We start from the raw sequence: 23,265 nt of genomic DNA, 5'->3' as shown, positions 1-23,265 counted from the left end.
AGAAATAAATGAGACTTGTGATAAAATGAGGGATATAAGAGATTAAGAATTAGAATATAGCTGGAAGGGATACCTGAATTGATAACTTGTTGACTTAAAGTTAAATTTGATTATGGTAATTGTAAATCTTCAAAGTTTTAAAACAGGTTTAGCAGTTATAGAAATTTAAATTAGAAATGGAATATTTTAAACGTATTATGCTAGTTGAGGGAAATAGAGAGGGGACATTGAATGTATTGAGTTGAGTTATTTATATATGGTTCTATTGTTGAATGTTTGATTACCCAAACACCACGGTGTGTCCTGAGCACCTCTTTTTAAGATTTAAAAAAAACCAATAAAATGTGTTTCAAAAAAAAAAAAAGAATTCATGATATTTCCATTTCTTTTTAGGATGGCCGTTTCATATCATATATCAAATGCAATATTGGATTAATGTGAAGTGCCATCATATATAATTGTCAGATTGAGAGGTATGGGAATTTTAGCAAGAAACATAGGGTAATCTTATGCATAGGTGCCTGAAACAAGTCTCACTGAGTTAAACATGTTTTATCTTCAGCTGCAAAACAAGAGCCGATTCTTTCAAGTGCACCCCCAAAGAAACTGGGGAACAATAATGTCAAGTTCTCTGTATTTGGAAAGCAAGGCACAATTATTTTGCACTTTCAGAGTTCCCATCTCCACCCTAGAAAGTAGCTTACATTAAGGGTAAATTCACAATCATGTTATTTTTTTGTTGTTAGTTGCGAAGTCGTGTTTGACCCATCACGACCCCATGGACAACGTTCCTCCAGGCCTTCCTGTGCTCTACCATCTTCTGGAGTCCATTTAAACTCACGCCTACTGCTTCAGTGACTCCATCCAGCCACCTCATTCTCTGTCGTCCCGTTCTTCTATTGCCCTCAATCTTTCCCAGCATTAGGCTCTTCTCCAGTGAGTCCTTCTCATTAGGTGGCCAAAGTACTTGAGTTTCAACTTCAGGATCTGGCCTTCTAAAGAGCAGTCGGGGTTGATCTCTTCTAGGACTGACCGATTTGAACACCTTGCAGTCCAAGGGACTCGCAGGAGTCTTCTCCAGCACCGTAGTTCAAAGGCCTCAATTCTTACAATTATTACAATGTGATTTAACACTACATTTTGCATCTCAAGCCCATGTGTTCCTAGTATTTGATGGAGGCTCAAAAGCATAAAAGATCAAACCTATTTCACAGGGCAGCATTTGTGTTTTATAATGCTTAACAAGCAAATGCACGTTCTGTGTTTGAATATACTTGGTGTCTCAAAGGTACTTTTTTTTCCAAAAGGAAACTGGACTATGTTTTTTTTTTCCAGGAGGAAGACATTTTGCTTCTCATCCAAGAAGTTTCTTTCCTCGGTTCTTCAGTCAGAACTGGAGAAGCTTCTTGGATGAGAAGCGAAACATCTTCTTCAGGGAAAAAAATATAGTCCAATTGCCTTTTGAAAAAAGCACCTTTGAGACAACCATGACCTGGATGACTGATATGGTAATATCCATAGATAATATGCTTGGTGATTTATTTTCCATCTAACAAGGTTTAGCTCCCATTGTCAATCAAGTCAAGGTCCTGAAATATGATTAATTTAAATATGATTGAAATTATGATTTTCTCCATATGGGGCATGGCTCCCTAGGGGTATTGAAGGATGTATTTACTCTTCTGACTATCTCAGATTTGTTAGCCCGGCTTGCAGAAAGCTGCAGTGATGGGCAGGATACCATCATTAATTGTTTTATTTCATATACAGTGTATTTCCAGCTATTTGATGAGAAAATGCCTCTTGTCTACAGAAACAAAGTTGTAGGAGCTATAGTACCTGCTGAAGGAGATAATGTTTCTAATATATGTTGGGGGCAAATTACATTTTAACATTTGCAAATATAGGACCAAATGCAAATAATCTTCCTTTGACAACAGACTAGCAAAATTACAGACTATTTCAATCATAGTACTTTAGATACGGTTTATTGAAAAGCTATAACATCCTGGTTTTAAGCCATAACAGTCATATTTTGTGGTAATCCAATTAACAGCAATTCAGGGATATAATGTGATATGGGGACTTAAGCTATTTTCTCCTTTTAATGGTGTCTCATACATCTGCAATTGAAGTCAAAGGGGTGGTGGCTGATAAGGACTGGCAATCTTAACAACTGTTTTAATTTTGAAAATTAAAATGAGAGGCTTTTTCAGCTCCAGATTAGTCTTACCATTCTCTAATGTCTGCAGATAAATTGCTTTTATAATCTCAGATTTAAGATCTAATAGAAAATAGAAAAAAAATAGTTGTATTTCTTCTCTCTCCATCTAAATGTTTAAATACTTTTTCAAATTGGCCTTATGCACATATTTAGCTAGTCAAGGTATGAGTAGACATGCATAGATGTAGTTTTTCCCTATTAACTTCCTGGTGGACCTGAAGCTTGTAGTCTCTCCAGAAAGTCTGGAAAAACACAGATGCCTAGGAATACACAGAGCTTAGCCTTTCAAAGATATTAGAATAAAAAAAATATATACATTCTAATGCATTTATGAATCCAATTACTTTCTTTTGCCTTGTTAAGAAGTTATTTGCAATTCATCATATGTTTTATTGAGCAACAAAGTCCTTGTTTAGACATGACTAAGTTCTGTAAGCAAAAGAAACAAGATAATTTACCATTGGTTAATAATTTATGTTCTGGCTTCAGCAGTAAAGGATAAATACTGGAATACAAGGAAGACAGGATGCAGGCATGGTGCATATATCTGCATGCAGGCTTGTTGAGAAGTCAAGAATCAAGCATGGGTAGCCTGCAGCACTGATAATATAAAATTGATAGTGAGGAGGAAAGAGAAGAAGCTGGGTATAGGGAAGAAACAGGGAGGTAGCTATGGTTGGTGAAAATTTGGGGTAATGGGGTGGAAGAAGTTGTAGGCTAGCTCAACAAGAAGTAGGAGTTGGGCTCAGTTGTCCTGTTCGAAGCTGGGGTAACAACAGAAATACTGTTCCATTATTTCATTGGTGCATTCTGCCTACTTATCTGCTTCTGGGTGATATTTGATGGGCAAATGGATTTGGATTTCCAAGAGTCTGAACAGAGTCTTCCAGAACCTGGAGGTAAACTCAGCTCCTCAATCTGAGGCAATATAAGTAGGCAGTCTATATAACTAGAAGCCATGCAGAGGGAAAGGTTGGCTGTGGTGGTGAGGATACCTGTACAGGGAATTAAGTGACCAGATTTTGGTGAAATTATTTGTCATTATGAGAACAGTGGGGAAGATTTGTAATAAAGTCCAGAGGGTGGTTTTGGCCACACTGGAAGCATCTATTCTAGTATCAGTCTTTGAAACTTAAAAGATACAAGGTATCCAGGGCCCACGGAAGGGTCTCAAAAAGTCAAGATGTTGACCCTGCTCAAAGTTCTGCCCCCTTTTTATATGCACGATGCATATACATGATGCAGTTAACAAATGCCAAAGGGTGAGTGAACCTTTGATTTTATGGCTACAGCCACCATCTTTGCTTTTTTGGCCTGCCAAACCTCTCTGAAAGCATTGGAAGTACAAATATTAATAGAGAATTAGCCTTATTGGGAGTAAGGGAGAAGAATTCTCTCATCATACATAATGCACAGAATGATATTGTTAAAAATTAGGGAAGAAATTTAATTTGGACAGGCATAAATATTAAAATTTGTAAATATATTTACATACTTATAAATATACACAAATATTTTAGTTCATAGTGCTTCAGGAAAAAAATAAAATACTGTGTAAGTATGGCATATGCTATCATCTATGATACATTAGTCATATGAAAATGATAACAATATATCTTAATATATCTGGTATATAGAGAAGGATATTTGTAAATTCATACAAAATTGGTGTGAATATTGTTATAAAACAAAATAGAGAAATAATAAAATATAGAATTCAGCTAACTACTCATACAATATTGTTAGGAATAGTAAATAAATCAGGGGGAATACAGCATAATTAGTTATATGTTGACCATTATTATAGGCAAGCAATGGAGATCTGCTTTGTTTATCAGTTCTTAGTGGCAGAATAAACTGGAACTTAGTACTAAGAAGTTTACAGCTTATGAGTTCCTTTGAGCAAAAAGGAGGTCAGGAACTTTTCTGAAAAAAAATGTTTTTTTTAATCCATTCCATAGCATTACTTGGGTGGGTTAATTAGTAATAGCATTTAGATTTTATTTGTGTTTGATCTACAAAATATTGAAAGTTGTTGATGCATATTTGGTAAGATAATACATAGTCATGTGACTAGGTAAGTATAGCCATGGCTGTTTTGTAGATGTTTCATTACCAAACCAAGTAACACCATCAGTGTACTGATGATATTACCTTGTTTGATAATGAGGTGTCTGCAAGAAAACAACTAAGCTCAGAGAGCAAGGACCCTGCAATTTAACGCCGAGCTACAAAAACTCTATCAGTACAGTTAAAAACTACAGTTATCTAGAATAAAAATCATGTGGTTGAATAAATGATGTTACCTGGGATTATGCTACTGGCAGGTCCCTTGTTTTTTTTATAGGCAGATATATTTTTTTTTACATTTTTTGGGGGTGGTATTAATTATTTGCTGCCATTTTCATAGTTTTTGCTTTGCTTTTTAATGGTGTTTAATTATATTTTTATATTTATGTTTGCAACGGCCTGCACAGAACGAAGTTGAACAAGATAATGACCTCCATATGTAAAAACCAGTGATTTTATTACTGTAATATAGTATTGTTGAGCCAGTTTTGCCTTCTGCAATCTAGCATCCTCTATGTAGTCTGAATTATAGTTGAGCAGTGTGTCATATAACACCAGGATTAATGCAACTTGGGGAAAGGGTTATGGTGTGCTAGAATTCATCTAATGCCTTATAGGCAATATAGTGACTTTAAGAATATTTGTTCCTGTTCCCCTTTCTGCCTCCTATCTCTCTCAGCAGCAAGGAGAAGCTGGTTTTTCAAATCTCAGACGTTTGTGGTAAGATTTTAAAAGGTGTACTTGGGCTTTCTTGGTGTGAGGGTGTGTATATCGTCTGGTTCATGTGCACTGTTATTTTTTAAACATGCAAAAAGGAAAAAAAATAGCAGCTGACTAAGTGCAAAGATCAGTAATATCATCTGCACATCTGTGGCGGTATGAGAGCTGTATTAATTGAGGTATGGCAAATACATGTAGTTTTTTTGGTCCGGCTCACTTATTCCTGAGATAGATATCAGCAGGGCTTTTTTTGTCATAGAACGCCCAGAACGGAGTTCCGGCACCTTTTTTGGATGGAACCTTGTAGGGTAGGCAAGGCGGGTTGTATGACGTGTGTGAGTTCTGGCACCTTTTTTTTTTTTTTTCAAAAAAGGCACTGGATACTAGAGTCGTAGTGCTGAGGTCTTTGATGACTGCCAACACAGTGGGTTAAGAAAGGAAAGGAGGGAGAAGGAAGACATTTTTCATTACGAGGACAAGCACTTTTCCTATGGAGGAAAAAAAAAAAGAGTATGTTAAACCTGGAGATGTCCCTGCTTGTTCTGCATAATTGCAGCCATTATTGCTTACTGCAGAAAGAGAAGCCTATTGGCTGTTTATTTCTTGCAGTGTTGTAGTAAACTATTCCTGTTTCCAGATGATGCCAGTTGTTACAACAAATGCAATGAAGTCATTTGTATACATAGAATGGGAGATCCTTCCTTCCTTCCTTCCTTCCTTCCTTCCTTCCTTCCTTCCTTCCTTCCTTCCTTCCTTCCTTCCTTCCTTCCTTTTTCTTTTTTTAGCTCTATTAATAAAAATTAAATAATAAAATAATTTTGTATAAAATGCTGAATATCCATTATAACAATAGAAAATCTAACATGAGTTGTAATATGAAAAGACATATATTTATCATACAGTCTGGCTTGCCTTTTTAAAAAATGTACTCTTACACATTTTGTCTGTGTAATTATACTTCAGTCCTTGTCATATCTTGCTTTGTGCGTAATTTACTCTTCCTCCTTGCGTCCTCTCTCTACAGCTGTGTGTATAAAATGAATATGAAGGAAACCTTATTAAAGAGGATTTTATCTTTACCACTTGTCTTGTTTTCTCATGATGGCTGATTGATTGATTGATTGATTGATTGATTGATTTTTGTGCCTTTGAGTCATTGTTGACTCCTGATGACTGCCTAGACAAGTTTTTGCACTTTTCTTGGGCAGATTTCAGAAATGGATTTTTCTTGCCTGCTTCCTTGGGCTGAGCGCAAGTGTCTGGCCCAAGGTCATCTACTGGCTTTGTGCCTAAAGTGGGACTAAACCTCATGGTCTCACGGTTTCTAACCTTGTGACTTAACCAGTACACCAAACCGGTTCCCGCTTATTTATTCAAAATTGTATTTCTCCTTTCAGAATCATAACATTACCTGAGCAACTAAAAAGCAGCATAAATAATTGAAGGGTTGCCACTAATGGAAATAGTTCTGTGGTGTGGGGAAGAATCCATTTCATGTATGATTTAAAAGAAAAAAAGCAGGCAGTTGCAGAAGTTACTGAGGCAAGTTCACAGACAATATTAAGCCAGATTAGTATGTTTGAATCAGATCTGCCCTCCAGGTTATTTCCTTATTCTACCCATGTCAGCATTACAAAACTGATGTAGTGAACACAGTTGTGTTTTGCATCTTGATATTCAGCGTAAATAATACACATTTGTTGTTGTTGTTAATTGCGAAGTCGTGTCCGACCCATCGCGACCCCGTGGACAACGTTCCTCCAGGTCTTCCCGTCCTCTGCCATCTTCTGGAGTCCATTTAAGCTCACGCCTACTGCTTCAGTGACTCCATCCAGCCATCTCATTCTCTGTCGTCCCCTTCTTCTATTGCCCTCAATCTTTCCCAGCATTAGGCCCTTCTCCAGTGAGTCCTTCCTTCTCATTAGGTGGCCAAAGTATTTGAGTTTCAACTTCAGGATCTGGCCTTCTAAAGAGCAGTCAGGGTTGATCTCTTCTAGGACTGACCGGTTTGAACGCCTTGCAGTCCAAGGGACTCGCAGGAGTCTTCTCCAGCACCATAGTTCAAAGGCCTCAATTCTTTGGCACTCAGCCTTTCTTTTGGTCCAGCTTTCACAGCCATACATTGCAACTGGGGAAACCATGGCCTGGACATACAACAGCCATAAATGTATACATACAAAGCCACATTTGCAGTCAGCTTTGCTTATGCTAATGTGCTTGGAATGCCTTCTCTGGGGAAGAGGTTTCTCTGGAAGGCTCCCACTTTTTAAGTTTTTTGTTTATTAATAGCTGAAAGATTAATGGGGAATGGTATTTCAGTACTCAAATCTTCATTTTGGTTATAAACCATTATACACCAACAAGACTTTTTAAGACCGTTTTATTAATAAGAGCAAAACCTACTAGATTCAAAATATATCTAAAATCTAGCATTACCAACACAATATTCTAATGTGAAAACAATGGGATCTTTATATAAATGTTTTTAATATAAAAATAAGATTATACACCGAAAAGTGAAAACAAAACACAAATAGAACTTTGTACAGATAATCCTCAACTTTCAACCATAACTCACACCAGAATTTCTATTCTGTTGGTAAGCAAGGCAATTAACTGATTTTATGACTGTTTTTGCCATAGTTGTTAAATGAATTGCTGTAGTTGTTGAGTGAATCATATGCTGTTAAGGGCTTTAAACTTGGTTCCTTAGGTCTACACCAGGGGTAGGCAACCTTGGCTCTTTTATGACTCATGGACTTCAACTTCCAGAATTCCTGAGCCAGCATAGCTGGGAATTGAAGTCCATGAGTCATAAAAGAGCCAAGGTTGCCTACCCCTGGCCTAGGCTGTGAATTATTATTATTGGATGGTATCTCTGAACAGGAAGTTCTCTGAAGAGGAAGAAATTCTATGGCTCACTCAGGGACCTTTAGGATATACAGTGCCTGCCTTGTTCTCCCAGCAATCATTTTGCTAATCTATAATATTTAAGAGCTGGAATTTCAGATTAGCAGTGGCTATAAGCAAGCATTTTAATAATATATTCAGCTATCTTTTATGATAACTCAGTTATTATAATATTATAGAATATATATTATAATTGTATTATTAAAAAGCTGTGGTTTTCATCTTATTCTGCTGCTCAAAGCTGGGAGAATGACAACAGCTGAGGCACACAGATAATATTTCTCTATTATTCAAATAACTTTCAATTGCCCTACATAATTCTGGCATTTTTATGACTTACTGTCATAAGCAAATAGTTACTTTATAAAAATGTTATCTCTAGGCTTTTAATTTAGTGCTTTCTTTTTTTATTATTACTGGACTTCTGTTTAAATATAGAGTGAAAAAAACATAAATACCAATTTTGACTTGTGTTGCTCATTGATCTTTATGATCAATTTGCTATATATTATTATTTTTCCAGCTGAGATAGCCTTATAGCTTTTCTCATCTGCAGCGTCAGGAAAATTCATGCTTCTGATTTTAGTTTATTATTATCTTTTCACTGTTTAGCAGCTTGCATAAAACAAGGGACTGGGAAAACTCTTTACTATACTGTATGAATAGTAGAAGGGTCATATGCATATACAGGAAATTGTCTGATTTACTTATATTCACAGTTTTTTTTTTCCACCTCAGAAATGTTCAACAAGCATCACTAGTCATTGCCAAAGATAGCTAGTAGTGCTTGGATTATAATTTCTGGATTTACCATGCAGACAATTTCATGCAATTTTATACAGGGAAATATCCAAATAGGTTGATGGATGATCCGTCAAAGAAGCAAATGTGGACATTGTAAAGGCCTGGATACTTACCCTGACATTTTCTCCTGAAGCTTGAAATCACTGATTTGTCTAGTAATGTAAAAACCAAAGAAAAGAAAGAAATTGAAGGGCAGGTTTACAGTTGGCTTTTTTTAAAACATTGTAAGAAAACTGAGATGCATAAACTGCAGTTCTGAAGTGTACAAGCATTCAGCCAGTTCGCACCACTTCAGCAGAACCGGTAGCTAATTTTTTGTTCTCCAGGCCCAGAATGGACTTCCAGAAGCGGCATCCACACAGAGAAGCGGTTGTTCACATATTTGAATCCCACCACTGTGTACAAGTGACCAGATTTCCAAGGGGATAACCTGTGACACGCTAACAAATAAATTTGCCTATTTCTGAATGTTAATTTCTAAGTCAATTTTCCAAGAGTTCCAAACAAAGATTATATAAAAATCCCCTCCTTTTCTGATTTGATCGCAAGGTTTATTACTGTACAATGTTGCAGCTCCCCACTCCCCAAACTAAAAAGAAGTAGTCTCTCTGCTATTCCTCTGCAAATCCTTTTCCATAGGATGAATTTTGTGAAGAACCTATTGTCTGTCTGTCTGTCTGTCTATCTATCTATCTATCTATCTATCTATCTATCTATCTATCTATCTATCTATCTGCTATACTGCTGCTTCCAGCTTTAATCCATGATTTGTGGGTGTGGGTGTGTTTAAATATGATAGATGAAGTATGATAAGCAAAATAAAATATTAGCTTGCAATATACTTCTATAATGTTCATTCCTATCTTACTCAAAAATGGAAATGTTTACAGTAATTATTGTACAAATATTTGCATTTAGGAGACACCTCTCATTTTCTTAGCAAGTGGTTTTAATGAACATCACTACAGGGAATTTTGATTATAGAATACAAAAAGCCCAACCTTGTGCAATGTACCCAATTCAATGTATTCTTAACTATGATTTAAGAAAATGGTAAGCGAACACCTGTCCAGCCTAGATGAGTTCAAATCACCAGGACCAGATGGATTACACCCCAAGGTTCTTAAGGAACTGGCAGATGTGATTTCAGAACCACTGAACTATATTTTTCAAAGATCCTGGAGTAATGGGGAACTACCAGAGGACTGGAAAAGAGCTGATGTAGTTCCCATCTTCAAAAAAGGGGGAAAGAAAGGACCCAGGAAATTACAGACCTATCAACCTGACCTCAATACCTTGGAAAATTCTGGAAAAGATTATCAAACAACGAATCAGCGAAAACCTACAGGCAAACAAAATCATTACTAAAAGCCAACACGGGTTTGTCAAAAACAGATCATTCCAGACAAATCTTATTGCATTCTTTGACCAAGTGGCAAAATTAGTGGACCAGAGGAATGCTGTGGATATAATTTACTTGGATTTCAATAAGGCATTTGACAAAGTAGACCACAACCTACTACTTGATAAGATAGAAAAATGCGGGTTAGACAGCATCACCACCAGATGGATCTGTAGCTGGCTGACCGGCCGTACTCAGCATGTGGTCCTCAGTGGAACTGCATCTACATGGAGGGAAGTGTGTAGTGGGGTGCCCCAGGGCTCTGTTCTGGGCCCAGTACTCTTCAACATCTTCATCAATTATTTGGATGAAGGGTTAGATGGAGAACTCATCAAATTTGCAGACGACACCAAGCTGGCAGGAATAGCCAACACTCCAAAAGACAGGCTTAGGATACAGGAGGATCTGGACAGACTTGAACACTGGGCGCTATCTAACAAAATGAAATTCAATGGTGAAAAAAGTAAGGTTCTACATTTAGGCAAGAAAAAGCAAATGTACAGGTATAGTATTTGTGGTACCTTGCTCAATAATAGTAACTGTGAGAGGGATCTCAGAGTCCTAGTGGACAATCAATTAAATATGAGCCAGCAGTGTGCTGCAGCTGCCAAAAAAGCCAACTCAGTGCTAGGCTGCATTAACAGAGGGATAGAATCAAGATAATGTGAAGTATTAATACCACTTTACAATGCCTTGGTAAGGCCACACTTGGAATACTGCGTCCAGTTTTGGTCACCACGATGTAAAAAAGATGTTGAGACTCTAGAAAGAGTACAGAGAAGAGCAACAAAGATGATTAAGAGAGTGGAGGCTAAAACATATAAGGAACAGTTGCTGGAATTGGGTATGTCTAGTTTAACGAAGAGAAGGATGAGGGGAGACATGATAGTAGTGTTCCAATATCTCAGGGGCTGCCACAAAGAAGAGGGAGTCAAAATATTTTCCAAAGCGCCTGAAAGCAGGACAAGAAGCAACGGGTGGAAACTAATCAAGGAGAGAAGCAACCTAGAACTAAGGAGAAACTTCCTGACAGTTAGAACAATTAACCAGTGGAACAACCTGCCTCCAGAAGCGGTGAATGCGCCAACACTGGAAGTTTTTAAGCAGAGACTGGACAGCCATTTGTCAGAAATGGTATAGGGTTTCCTGCCTGAACAGGGGGTTGGACTAGATGACTTCTAGTCCAACTTTATTATTATTATTATTATTAAGTTAAAGCTATGCTTTTAGTAGATAATAGAAATGGGAATAAAATAGAGAGTAGAGTAGAACAGAACAGAATAAAATAGAACAGAATAGAATAGAATTCTTTATTGGCCAAGTATGATTGGACACACAAGGAATTTGTTTCCTGTGCATAAACTCTCAGTGTACATACAAGTAATAAATGATAAATCATGATCATGATAATAAAATACAATCATAATAAAACATAAAATACAATGCTTAGTGATAGTAGTATCATAGGATACTATATAAAAGCATCAACATAAATCATAAGATACAACAAAGTTATAGTGATAAGATGCTGAAGGAATAAGTAATAGAAAAATGAGAAGAATAATAGTAATACAGCCCTACCGCATGGTTTAACATCCCAGGTCATAAGACACTGTTGTGGGAATTAGTTGTTTAGCAGAGTGTTGGCATGGGGGGAAAACTGTCCTTGTCTAGTTGTTTTGGTGTGCAACGGGTATCCTATATGGGTCTTTGAAACTTACATTCATTTCTGGATATCTCTATTTACTATAGCTCAAGTAAATTCTAAAGAGGGAGTATTTGCCAAGAACAAATATATATAATATAAAACAAGAAATCTATTATTCAATCCCTATTCCCCAAAGCTGCTATTAAGGCAGCCCAATTGTGTGATGGTATTTCTATGATGTCTGCTTCCTGTGCTTCCATTGTACCTCTGCTCACACAAGTGCATTTATTGATAAATATAAAGCTGTTTCCCATGCCAAGGTTTGTGTAAGCCTCCTCCCCCTCCCACTGCCAATCAAAAGCATCTTCTTTCCTTGATGTATGGGCAGTGATCTGAAACCAGCAAAATCAGGAATGTCACACGAGTTTTTATTTAATGAGTTTATTTGCATCACACACACCAGTTTTCTTTCCCAGGCCATGAATTTGCATTTCTCCTCCCGTAGGATTTGTATTAACACTGAAATAGTATTGCAAGAACAACAAAAAGTTATTAAGCAATTTAAATGAATGCAACTTGATGCAGTTGAAATACTTGTTGGCTGAGGCTTCAGTTCAGCATAAACAGAAAATCTATTTTATTTTTTTTTTCAGATTTGCATCAGATAGTTATAGCTGCTATACCAGTTATATGTATCCTCTAAATGATCTAGAGAATGTTTCAGTACATAAAAGAGAGTAGAAAAATTGCTGAATTGTGCCTGACAAGTTTTTCTTTCTCTCTGTGTGATTTTAGACAGCAAACATCCCTCTGGTGTCAGAACTTGGTATAGATAACGTCCACTTTGATGATTTTTCCCTTGATATGGATACCATGATAACAGCAGCCCTCCGGATGTTCATGGAGCTTGGAATAGTTCAGAAATTTAGAATTGACTATGAGGTAACCATCTGCTCTGACGAGATAATCAGCTGCTTTTGTGTTGGCAAAGGAGAACCTATTTGTTCTTGTTCCTGATGCTATTTTTCTTTCCCATTTCAGACACTGTGTAGGTGGCTTTTGACAGTGAGGAAAAATTACCGAATGGTTCTGTATCACAACTGGCGGCATGCTTTCAATGTGTGCCAGCTCATGTTTGCCATGTTAACTGTAAGTATGTGAGTGGCCAAAGAGATCATGTTCCCATCCCTCTTGCTTAGGATCTAAACATTAATCAATATTAATGGCTAATAATTAAAATTTATTTAATTAAAATTTATTTAATTATTGTGTGTGGACATGTGCTGAAGTAAATAATGTGTTTTGGCTGCAGCAGTGGCCCCCAACATTTTGGGCTCCAGGGACCAGTTCTGTGGAAAGAAGTTTATCAGCGGACTGGAGGGTGTGTAGTATCACTTGCTGCCTGCATCTCACTCGTGCGCAGATGGGGCTTCATTTGTTTGCGTGGCCTGGTTTCTGGTGCACCGCAGACTGGTGCTAGTCCACGACCTGGGGGCTGGGGACTCCTGGCTAGAGCATATTGCATGTCCTCCTTCTTGGGGTGGAATGTTTTTAATAACGTTTTATTCTTCTGCCACCACTAAATCCTCTTCAGGGTTTAGAAATCTGTAAGGTAACATAACCAAGTGGAATGCAGGACCAGTTAGAGCAGTGGTTCTCAATTTTTTTAATGCTGCGACCCCCCCCAACTGGTCGTAAGTCGAGGACTACTCAACCAGTCATAAGTTGAGGACTACTGAACTGGTGCAGCACCGTTTGCAGAATGGGACTTTTGACAGGCTCAGCAGGGCAGAGACAGCCTGGACAATTCCTATTGGCTTTTGAAAGCCAATAGAATTAGACTCTATTCAAGAGAGTCTATTCTATTGGCTTTCAAAAGCCAATAGAATAAAAGGGAGTAGCACGGCTAAGGAAAAGGGGGGGAAAATGACGGACTGCGTTGTTTGGCGACCCCCGTGAAATGGTCGTTCTACCCCAAATGGGATCCCGACCCACAGGTTGAGAACCACTGAGTTAGAGTACATAAGAACTTAGTTTACATAGGAAAGGAAGGAAGGACAATATTTTTGTATGAATTAACTTAAAAAAAATAGGTTCACGTATTGCTATACATCATCTATATCAGATGTGTCAAACTCGCAACATCACGTAACGTTGCGCGATGTTTTATAGAACTTTTAAGTATCACTTTGAAAAAGGTGTCATGCCAATATAAATTTTAATTTACATCTTCCTCTAGATGGAGCTCAAAGGCCAGATTTGCTTCAGGCTGCTTTCTGGTTGTAAGGAATGGAAATGCATTTTGTTTTCAGAGAAATAGCCTTCTTTAAATTGGATAACATAACTATCAGTAGCAGGATCAGATAAGTCTTTTGTTGTTTGTTTTAGTAGAGTTGAGCTTTGATCTTTTGGTAGTGGATCTGAGGATGTTTGTGTAAGAGCCTTTCAAATAATATAGAAATTGATCCCTTCCCACACTAATTTTCCCATGTCTTATTCTGCAGAACAACTGTGTCAGCTCAGGCCTTCTTTACAATAGTTGAGTTAGGGGCAAAAATGTTGCCTATTCCATTATTGAGAATGTCTTCGCACAACTCTGTTTCCTCATGACCTCTGTCCCGGTAATCAGTTTATAGATTTTTGCCTTCTGCTTGTTACTGAAAGCAGCCTCTAGATGCTTTGGTGTTTTTAATTTAATTGGATAAAACATCAAGCCATAAAGTGTAATATAGGGGTCCACTTGATAGCAGAACATTTCACATGTTACAATATTGCAGTAAGAATATAGTCCTTTAGAGAACTCACATTTTCTTTTATTTCTTTTTTCTTTTATTCGCTCTTTTATTTGCTCAGAATTTCAACTGGGACATATAGTGCTGTCAGCATCCTTTGACATATGGTTGCAGCAGTTATACCATAATATAACCAAGCAACAGTTGTGTCATAATAATTGGACCAAGTAACTAAAAAACTCCTTTTCAAGATTATATTATGTATAGTGCAACTGCTATCCTCTGGTCCCCACTGATACATACAAGAAAGAATTGCACGCCCTGATTGGGAGAAAAAAAACCCTTTCATTGATATATACAGGAATGCACCTTTTTTCTGGTTTTCCATCTTGCTTTAAGCTTCACTGTAATGTCCTTATGCTTAATTGTGTCAGATTTCAAAACAATTTTACATCTGCAATCAACAACATAGTATATTTGTGATTGATTTGGAAACTTTCACTCGCTCCTATCCCTCTTGTCTTCTTTACACACGCTTCTTCTCCAGATGTACTGTATCTATGATATTGTTGTCATTCGGATAGAAAGGAGAGCAGTTCCATGAAAAGATCAAAAATGTCAATCTCTGCATTAACTTGATCCTTAATTAAAGAGCAAACAATACCATGCACTTCTGGGATGACTAGAAGCATTTACAGAGGGGGCTTTGGCTTTATTCCCTGATCAATACCATGCCCATCTTTTCATGCTACTTTTTGAACAGCTCAGTTGTTAAATCTTGCTAGACTTGGATCAAGTATACAGTAATGGCAAAAAAAAAAGGCATTTTAAAATTGACAGTCCTGAGGCTTAAGGGTAGGCAGCTTCCCCACTCCAGTCTGCTTCTTCCTCCATGGTGAGGTTCAGATACCTCAGTATTTTAGGCTCTGCTCATACCAATCAGCCACTGTTGACTCTTAAGTGCCAAGAAAAGCAATGAGACAGGAACTAAGGATGAGAATGAGATGGGCTACATCAACTGGATACTGATTTCTGTGTCCCCCTGTTGGTGAGCTGAAAGAACTACTGATCGACTCCAGAATGAATATGATAAACAAGAATGCTCCCAGGGTCACTCGAAAGTATTTCTGGGGTTTTAGGAACCGAACATGGTGACTAGGTAAAAATGTTCTGCATCAATTCAAAATTCAGTTTATAATGGCAATTTACAAACTAATTGCATATATTCTTCTGCTGCAAATAAATCACATATAATTTCATTTGTTCAAGATTCCCTATCACAGTGATGGCGAACCTTTTAGAGACTGAGTGCCCAAAAACTGGCCCTGCTCCCGCTCCACCCCCTGCCCCACCCCCACCTGTCCCCCACCCCGCCTGTCCGCAGGGCCACTCATCACCTCCAGGGCCCTCCACAGATCGCCCAGGTAGCCTAGCAGCACCATGGCAGCCACGCCGTCTGCCCGCGCACCGCAGCATGAACTGTGCGGGATGGGGCATGAGGGCAGAGTCTTGTCTATGCTGCCTGGCTGCCATGTCCTTGGCTGCGCTGCTCCATGTGGGCCATGCTTGGGGGCGACTTTCCTCCAGGGGGGCAGCTGGTGAGGAAGGGGTTGTGCAGGGAGGTGAGGCAGGGGCAACAGCACGTATGCTCACAGAGAAGGCTCCGAGTGCCGCCTCTGGCACACGTGCCATAGGTTCGCCACCACTGCCCTATCAGGACTAAATCATGCCTTCCTTAATTTAGAGTCATTTAAATCCTTGTGTTTAATGTCGCTGGGTTAAACTAAAATAGTTATATGGAACTTGATCTGAACTTCTTTACAATCCAGATCATTATTCTTTATTCGTCTACTTCAAAGTATCCTCTGCATGCTGTCATTTGGCCACAAAAGTCACATATGCAATGAACAGAAACTTCAAATGAAAGAATCAGCTACTATGAGTTTGTCAGATGATTCTTCTTTCAAAAATAATTGACCTTAGTCTTATTTTTTAAAGAAAAAGGATAAGTACAATAACTAGTCATTTGAACCTTGCTCAGCAGAAAGGCAAGTCTTATTGAAAAAAGGTTGATCTATTGTTATCTTCCTAGCTAAAGTTGTGAATTATGCAGGAACATTTATCTTGAAGTTATGTAGGTCTTCCGAGCTAAGCAACTCCTAGCTTACTATCAACAGTGACTCAATCAACAATAAACCAAGTATATGGACTCAGGAACTAAACCTTGGTTACGAATGTGGGCTATAAAAATGCAGAGGACCGCTAGATGGTAGCAAAGAAATATCTACAACTCAAGCATTGATGCATTCAGTAGCTATATTTACTCAGGAACTGTATAGATAACTTCACTCATAGTAATACAAATACATTACCTCATATGACATCCAATGTGACATATGTCATCACCTGTCAGCACTGATTGATAGATTGATTATTTCAGTTTTGAGGCAGCCCCTAGTAACTCTGGGCAGCTCACGGATAAAAATTAATATATATATATATATATATATATATATATATATATATATATATATATATATATATAGGTTTTCGCGGGTATTACATGGGAGAAAACCCGAACAACCAAAGACCTACATATATATATATATGTGTGTGTGTGTATATATGTATGTATGTATGTATGTATATATATGTATGTATGTATGTATGTATATATGTAGGTAGGTAGGTAGGTAGGTAGGTAGGTCGGTCGGTCTTTGGTTGTTCGGGTTTTCTCCCGCATAAAATTGGAAGTGTTTTGGCGACGTTTCGACGAAGTCCCATTCGTCATCTTCAGGCTGGTGTTTTCAGCTTTGTGCTTCGAGCAGCATGAAGATAATTGACTGAAAACCAAAGCCCAAAAAGCTAAGCAGTCAGTAACCAACTAAGGCAAATATCTCTAAGGCAGATCCAGATTTTTTTTAAAAAAGGAAGAATGATTAACCTGGCCAGTGGCTGATTCACTTTTTTTTATTATTTCTAGCCCATTATGTATTCTCACCTCCTTTCTGATTTGTTTAGAAAAAATAATTGCAGGGAGTGCAACTATAACCAGAACTTCTATTGCTAAGTGATGAGGTCATTAAGGGAGTCATGCCCAATTTTTCTACACTTTTTGCCACAGTCGTAACATCAACCCGGCTTCCCCATTGATTCTGCTTGTTGGAAGTCGTCTGGGAAGGTTGCAAATGGCAATTGTGTGATCCCAGCACAAGGCAGCTAAGCACCCAAATTGTGATTACACAAGATGTTTAGAGATGCTGCAATGGTAGTAAATGCGAGGACTGGTGACCATGAACTAGAATATGGTGAGGATTTTGCATTCATATCCCTCCCATCTTGTGAGCTGGCAAATAAATCAGGAAGAAGCCTTTCATAAATATGGTCCTGTAGGAATATGCTCACATCTACTCTATCATCTCCCAACAATTTTATCTACCGTAAATGCCGGCGGAGAAGGCGACCCGGCGTATAAGACGACCCCCATCTTTATAGCCGGGCCGCATTCCTAGAACGTCGTCTTATACGCCGGAAACTACCAGTATTTCCGGCGTATAAGACGATTCAGCGTATAAGACGACCCCCGTCTTTGGCGCCGATTTCAGCACTCGCGGAAGTCGTCTTATACGCCGGCATTTACGGTATTTTTTTCCTTCCAGTAGTTGCATATATATCTCCATCTCATTTTAATTTTTTTGTATGGTGATTCAGGCCCCATAAACATTCTTGTAATTGAGGAGGTTAGGGATGTAATGCATTTGGATTTGTAGTATGTTAGTTACCTATGTTCTTTTTCATTAAAATTGTAATGTAAAGGAGACAGACAGCCTTGTGGGCATAGTGATGAAAAGGTTGATTACTCACGATCTACTAAAGGAGGTGACAGGTTACCTGGCCACTTTCCTAAAGCAAGAGTTTTCAGACTTTTTCAATTCACAATCCTTTCTTGAGGAAAAAAGAGACAAAATAATTTAAGAGAAAAAGGAGTAAGAGGGGACGGAGGCAATGTAATTGAATGGAATTAAAGGTGGGCAAATAAACTAAAAGATATAATCAGTTATAAAACATAAGAAAAAAGACAGGCTGGTAGCCCAGAGACCATCATTTTGTAAAAACATAGAGAACTTTGTTGATGTATCTCTTAAAGAATAAAAACTTACATTCCATACCATCTACTGGGAATAAGGTTATTGTTAAATAAAGTTCTAATTGTTTGCAATTAAATGGCCTCCTCTTGATTATGGTCGTGTTTTTGAGGCTACTATATATATCTTTCATCAATAACTGTTTATGTTTATGTAACCACATCATATTATAATGGGGAAAGGGGTATGCCTGGGCATATTAATTTTGGTTCTGACAGTAATATACTGCTGTGGTGGCTTATATCAGTCGGAGTTAAATAGATCTGCAGGTCCAGTCTAGAATATCTTTATGACCTATTTTCAGTGGAATTATTATCACTAATCACACTTTTCTGGCACTTAGAAAAGACCATGATGTTATTTTGTAATCTGAGAAGAATGGCACGTGATTTTCAAAAGCATACTTAACTAAGCTTTATTTCTCTTTTTAATATTTTAACTCTATCTGTAGATTGTGCTTGGAAGCTTTAAAATTTTAAACTAACTCCCTGGCATTACAGTTTTTTATATGTTTAATGATTTATACTGTTACCCTGTATGGCTTGGCCTTGGAGAGCTATAGACCTAGTAGTGCAACTTACACATCCATCATTTTAACTCACATGACTGCTTTCATTGATTATAATGAGACTATAGTGAGTACGGAATTTGATTGTAGGTTCGACCTCAAGATCCATTCTTTTTATCAACCCTGTTTCTTCAGATAATCTTTTCAACTTTTTTTCTTCATTTTCACAACTGATATATATATAGAGAGAGGAAATAATTAAATGTATAACTCTAACAACAAAACGCATAAAACTAGAACAGTTAAAATGTAATTCATTTCCTTGCATAAAGAATGACCTTTATAATTATATTTAGACTCTGGCTCTAGTTGAGTTGAGATAATTTATTCTCCAGCAAAAAGAAGTTCTCTTCCACTATCACGGTACATATTGCTATGCATAATCCTTTCAAGGCTTAGATTTTGAAAGTAAGGGGAACATAACAGAATTGGAAGGGACCTTGGAGGTCTTCTAGTCCCCTGCTTAAGCAGCAATCCCTATATCATTTCTGACAAATGCTTGTCCAGTCTCTTCTCAAAAACCTCCAGTGATGGAGCACCCTCAACTTCTGGAGGCAAGTTGTTCCACTGACTAATTGTTTTCACTGTCAGGAAATTTCTCCTTAGTTCTAGGTTGCTTCTCTCTTGGATAAGTTTCCATCTGTTGCTTCAGGTCTTGCCTTCAGATGCTTTGGAGAATAGCTTGACTCCCTCTTCTTTGTGGCAACCCCTTAGTTATTGGAAGACTGCAGTCATATGACCCCCTAGTCCTCTTTATTAAGCTAGACATAGGAAGCAAAACTTTCTGTGCTCATATTGCATTTGCATTGGAAATGATGCCTTTGGAATTATCACTCATAACCGATATTAGCTTACTTCAGTGTTTCCCAAACTTGACAATTTTAAGGCATGTGGACTTCAACTCCCAGAATTCCACAGCCAGCAATGCTGGCTGTGGAATTCTGGGAGTTGAAGTCCACATGCCTTAAAATTGTCAAGTTTGGGAAACACTGGCTTACTTCATTACAAGATTTATTGCACACAAATCATATGACAGTGAGGAGAAGGATGGTATCAGATTTGAACATGTTTCTTTATATAGTAATGATGTTGTGCATTATGCTGGCGTGGCAATCTTTCCTGCCACCTCAGCAAGATAAGTCGACAACACTTATTCATTTAACATTGACCCAGCGTATAGCTACAATGAAAAGAAGAAAAAAAATCCATATTTTGGTGAATCACTAGGAGAGGAATCGGATTGTCAATAGCATAATGCCTTTGTACAGTGCTGAGAAGCAGTTCCTTTAAAACAGCGCGCATAATTGTGGTCATCAAGATAAGTTGAAAAGATGCAGAAAAGGACACTAGATGTTCAAATACCTGGAGCAGAGGCATTTACAGGATCAGCTGTTTCCATCAGATAGAATTATTGATTGCTTCATTACAATGCATACTCTCTGTTTGCACATGTATAGGATGGCACAACATAAGTAGAAAAAGGGAAAAACATGGATCATGTTGGTGTGATTTTTTTAAATCATTTACTCTGCAGGCCTGCAGGAATTTTCTTACAAGAAATTTATTTCAGGGTTTTTTGTGTGTGATGATCACTATATATATGAACGATATGAAGAAAACAGATACTAGAGTTTTTGTCCCTCTTATAATCCTAAAACCCAGCACTCAGTGGAATTAAATGAAGGGAAAACCAGGATACATAAGATAAAGTATTTTACACTGGATTTAACTAACCTGAGGAATTCACTGTCATAAAAATGGAATGATACCCATTAATTTGGGTCTCTCAAAAAGAAGATTAGATTGATTCATAGAAAGCAACTATCAGGGATTACTAGCCTCGATAGCTAGATTTTACTTCCTGTATCTGAAGCAAAATGGCTTGTTTGCTCAATAAGCTATGGTTTAAACTATGATTTAAGAGCCATAGTAATTGAATTCATGCACTGCTTTAAGCCAAATACAAGCAGATAGAATAATACAAAATGTGAACCCAGTCTGTGCCTCTCCATATTCATGTTTCACAAATTGCTCTATGGGGAACATGAGTGGCAAAAAAAAAAAAAAAGGTATTTTGCTCATATCCTGCTTGCCAACTCCAGATGGGCCAATGTGGGAACAGAACAGGCTGCATAGATTTTTGATCTGATCAAGCACGGCTCTTTTGATGTTCTTATTACATTTTAGACACATTTTTCATCAAAGAGAAAAGGATGGCAGATATGTTCCTTTTGTTAGCTTTAAACTAACTCTGTTTGATAGGTTCAGTAATACAATATATTTCCTGTTGAGGGGCCTTTGAAGTGGAACGTATCTCCTTTTCACCTCCAATACCCAAGCCTCTAATATTCTACTCTGTATTTTTCTGGAACCCCAGACCCCAAAATGGCATAATATTAGTATGTGACATTAGTATGTGATATAGGCAATTATTCAGTACTATTGAAAAGAAGTACAGGTAGCCCTTGACTTACGATCAGCATTTCTGTTGCTGAGACAGTTAAGTGAGTTTTGCTCCATTTTACGACCTTTCTTGCCACATTTGTTAAGTGAATCACTGCAGATTTTGAGTTAGCAACACAGTTCTTAAGTGAATCAGGCATCCCCGTTGACTTTGCTTGTCAGAAAGTCGCAAAAGATGATCATGTGAGCCTGGGACAGTGCAGCCGTCATAAGCATGAATGAGTTGCCAAATATATAAATTTTGATCACATGATCAGGGGGCATCTGCAACAGTCGTAAGTGTGAAAAAGATCATAGTTGTAATTTCGATCAGTCATTAAATAAATGGTTGTAAGTTGAGGATTACCTGTAATATGTTAAACGAAAAAAAAGTATGAAAAACTGAGAACAATTATCTTACAAGGCAAACTAAGGCTTCTATTGTACATAAAAAAGCTCATATCTAGTCATGTTCACATCCCCGCTGAACTCCAGCTAGGGATGAGATTTGTTCATACGTACCTGAAGTGCACCTGTGCAGAGGAAAATAATTTAGATGATCCTCTATGATAAGATTCCCTTTTGTCGTTGTTCTTATTGGACATCTTACCAGCTGAAAAGCATCCTGTTCAATGATTCACTGATGTGAAACCAAGTAGTTATAGTCCAGCTTGGACAATAAGCTTCCTTGTTAAATCATCAAAATAGCAGGATATCAGTAGAACAAAGAAATTTATAACATTACTATTTAGCAATACTGCAATAGCGCACTTCTGAACTTTTTGCACATATGAACTAATTCTAGCTGATATAGCTGAAAGCTAGAGGTTATTCCTTTACTCCATATGGAGGGCATTAGAATTATGAACAACTCTTTAGCTGTTTGTTAAATGTACAGATAGTCCTTGGCTTACCACCCCAGTTGACCCCCAAATTTCCATTGTTAAGCAAGTCAAGCAACTAAGTGAATTTTGCCCCATTTTATGAGCTTTTTTGCCACAGTTGTTAAGTGAATCATTGCAGGTGCTAAGTGAATCGTGCATTTATTATGCAAATTTAGCTCCCCCCCCATTGACTTTGCTTATTGGAAACCAGCTGGGAAGGTTACAAATGGTGATCTCATGACCCCAGAACATTGCAACTGTCTTAAATAAATGCTGGTTGCCAAGTGCCCAAATTTTCATCATGTGACCATGGGATTGCTGCAACAGTTGTAAAGTGTGAAAAATGGTCACAAGTCACTTTTTTCAGTGCCGCTGTAAATTTCGAACAGTCACTAAATGAATGGTTGTAACCAGTGGTGGGATTGAAATACCTGAACAACTGGTTCTCTTATTGGATGCAGGCCTGGGCCTCTGAGGCCTAGGACAGACTTCCAGATTTAGCTACCCGTCCTGCTGAACTGGTGCAAACCGGTGCAAACTGACTGAATCCCACCACTGGTTGTAACTCAAGGACTACCAATATATACTGCTTTTCCTTCAGGAGCTTAAAGGATGTAACCAGCATTCCCACCACCCATTTTCCTTTCGGCAGCAACTCTGTGAGGTAGGTTGATTGAGAGAGAATGACCCAAATCATCCCAGGGTTTAAGGTGATC

At 37.9% G+C, this 23,265-nt stretch overlaps 1 protein-coding gene across 5 annotated transcripts in view; it reads left to right on the top strand.

Annotated features, from left to right (window-relative positions):
- The window catches only part of PDE11A (phosphodiesterase 11A), a 169,905-nt gene that overhangs the window by 107,504 nt on the left and 39,136 nt on the right, over positions 1–23,265 (top strand). For all 5 annotated transcript variants that reach the window (XR_005556245.1, XM_039339355.1, XM_039339353.1 and 2 more), the window contains exons 11-12: positions 12,574–12,720; positions 12,820–12,927. Coding sequence is in view for 4 of the 5 variants with exons in the window: in XM_039339355.1 (XP_039195289.1) it covers positions 12,574–12,720; positions 12,820–12,927 (255 nt within the window). In the remaining variant the exon portion in view is untranslated. The remainder of the gene's footprint in view (positions 1–12,573; positions 12,721–12,819; positions 12,928–23,265) is intronic.

This window comes from Crotalus tigris, unplaced genomic scaffold (assembly GCF_016545835.1).
Source record: "Crotalus tigris isolate CLP2741 ecotype Arizona unplaced genomic scaffold, ASM1654583v1 scf7180000017733.2605024, whole genome shotgun sequence".
NCBI lineage: Eukaryota > Metazoa > Chordata > Lepidosauria > Squamata > Viperidae > Crotalus > Crotalus tigris.
This window is presented reverse-complemented; position numbering and strand designations above follow the sequence as displayed.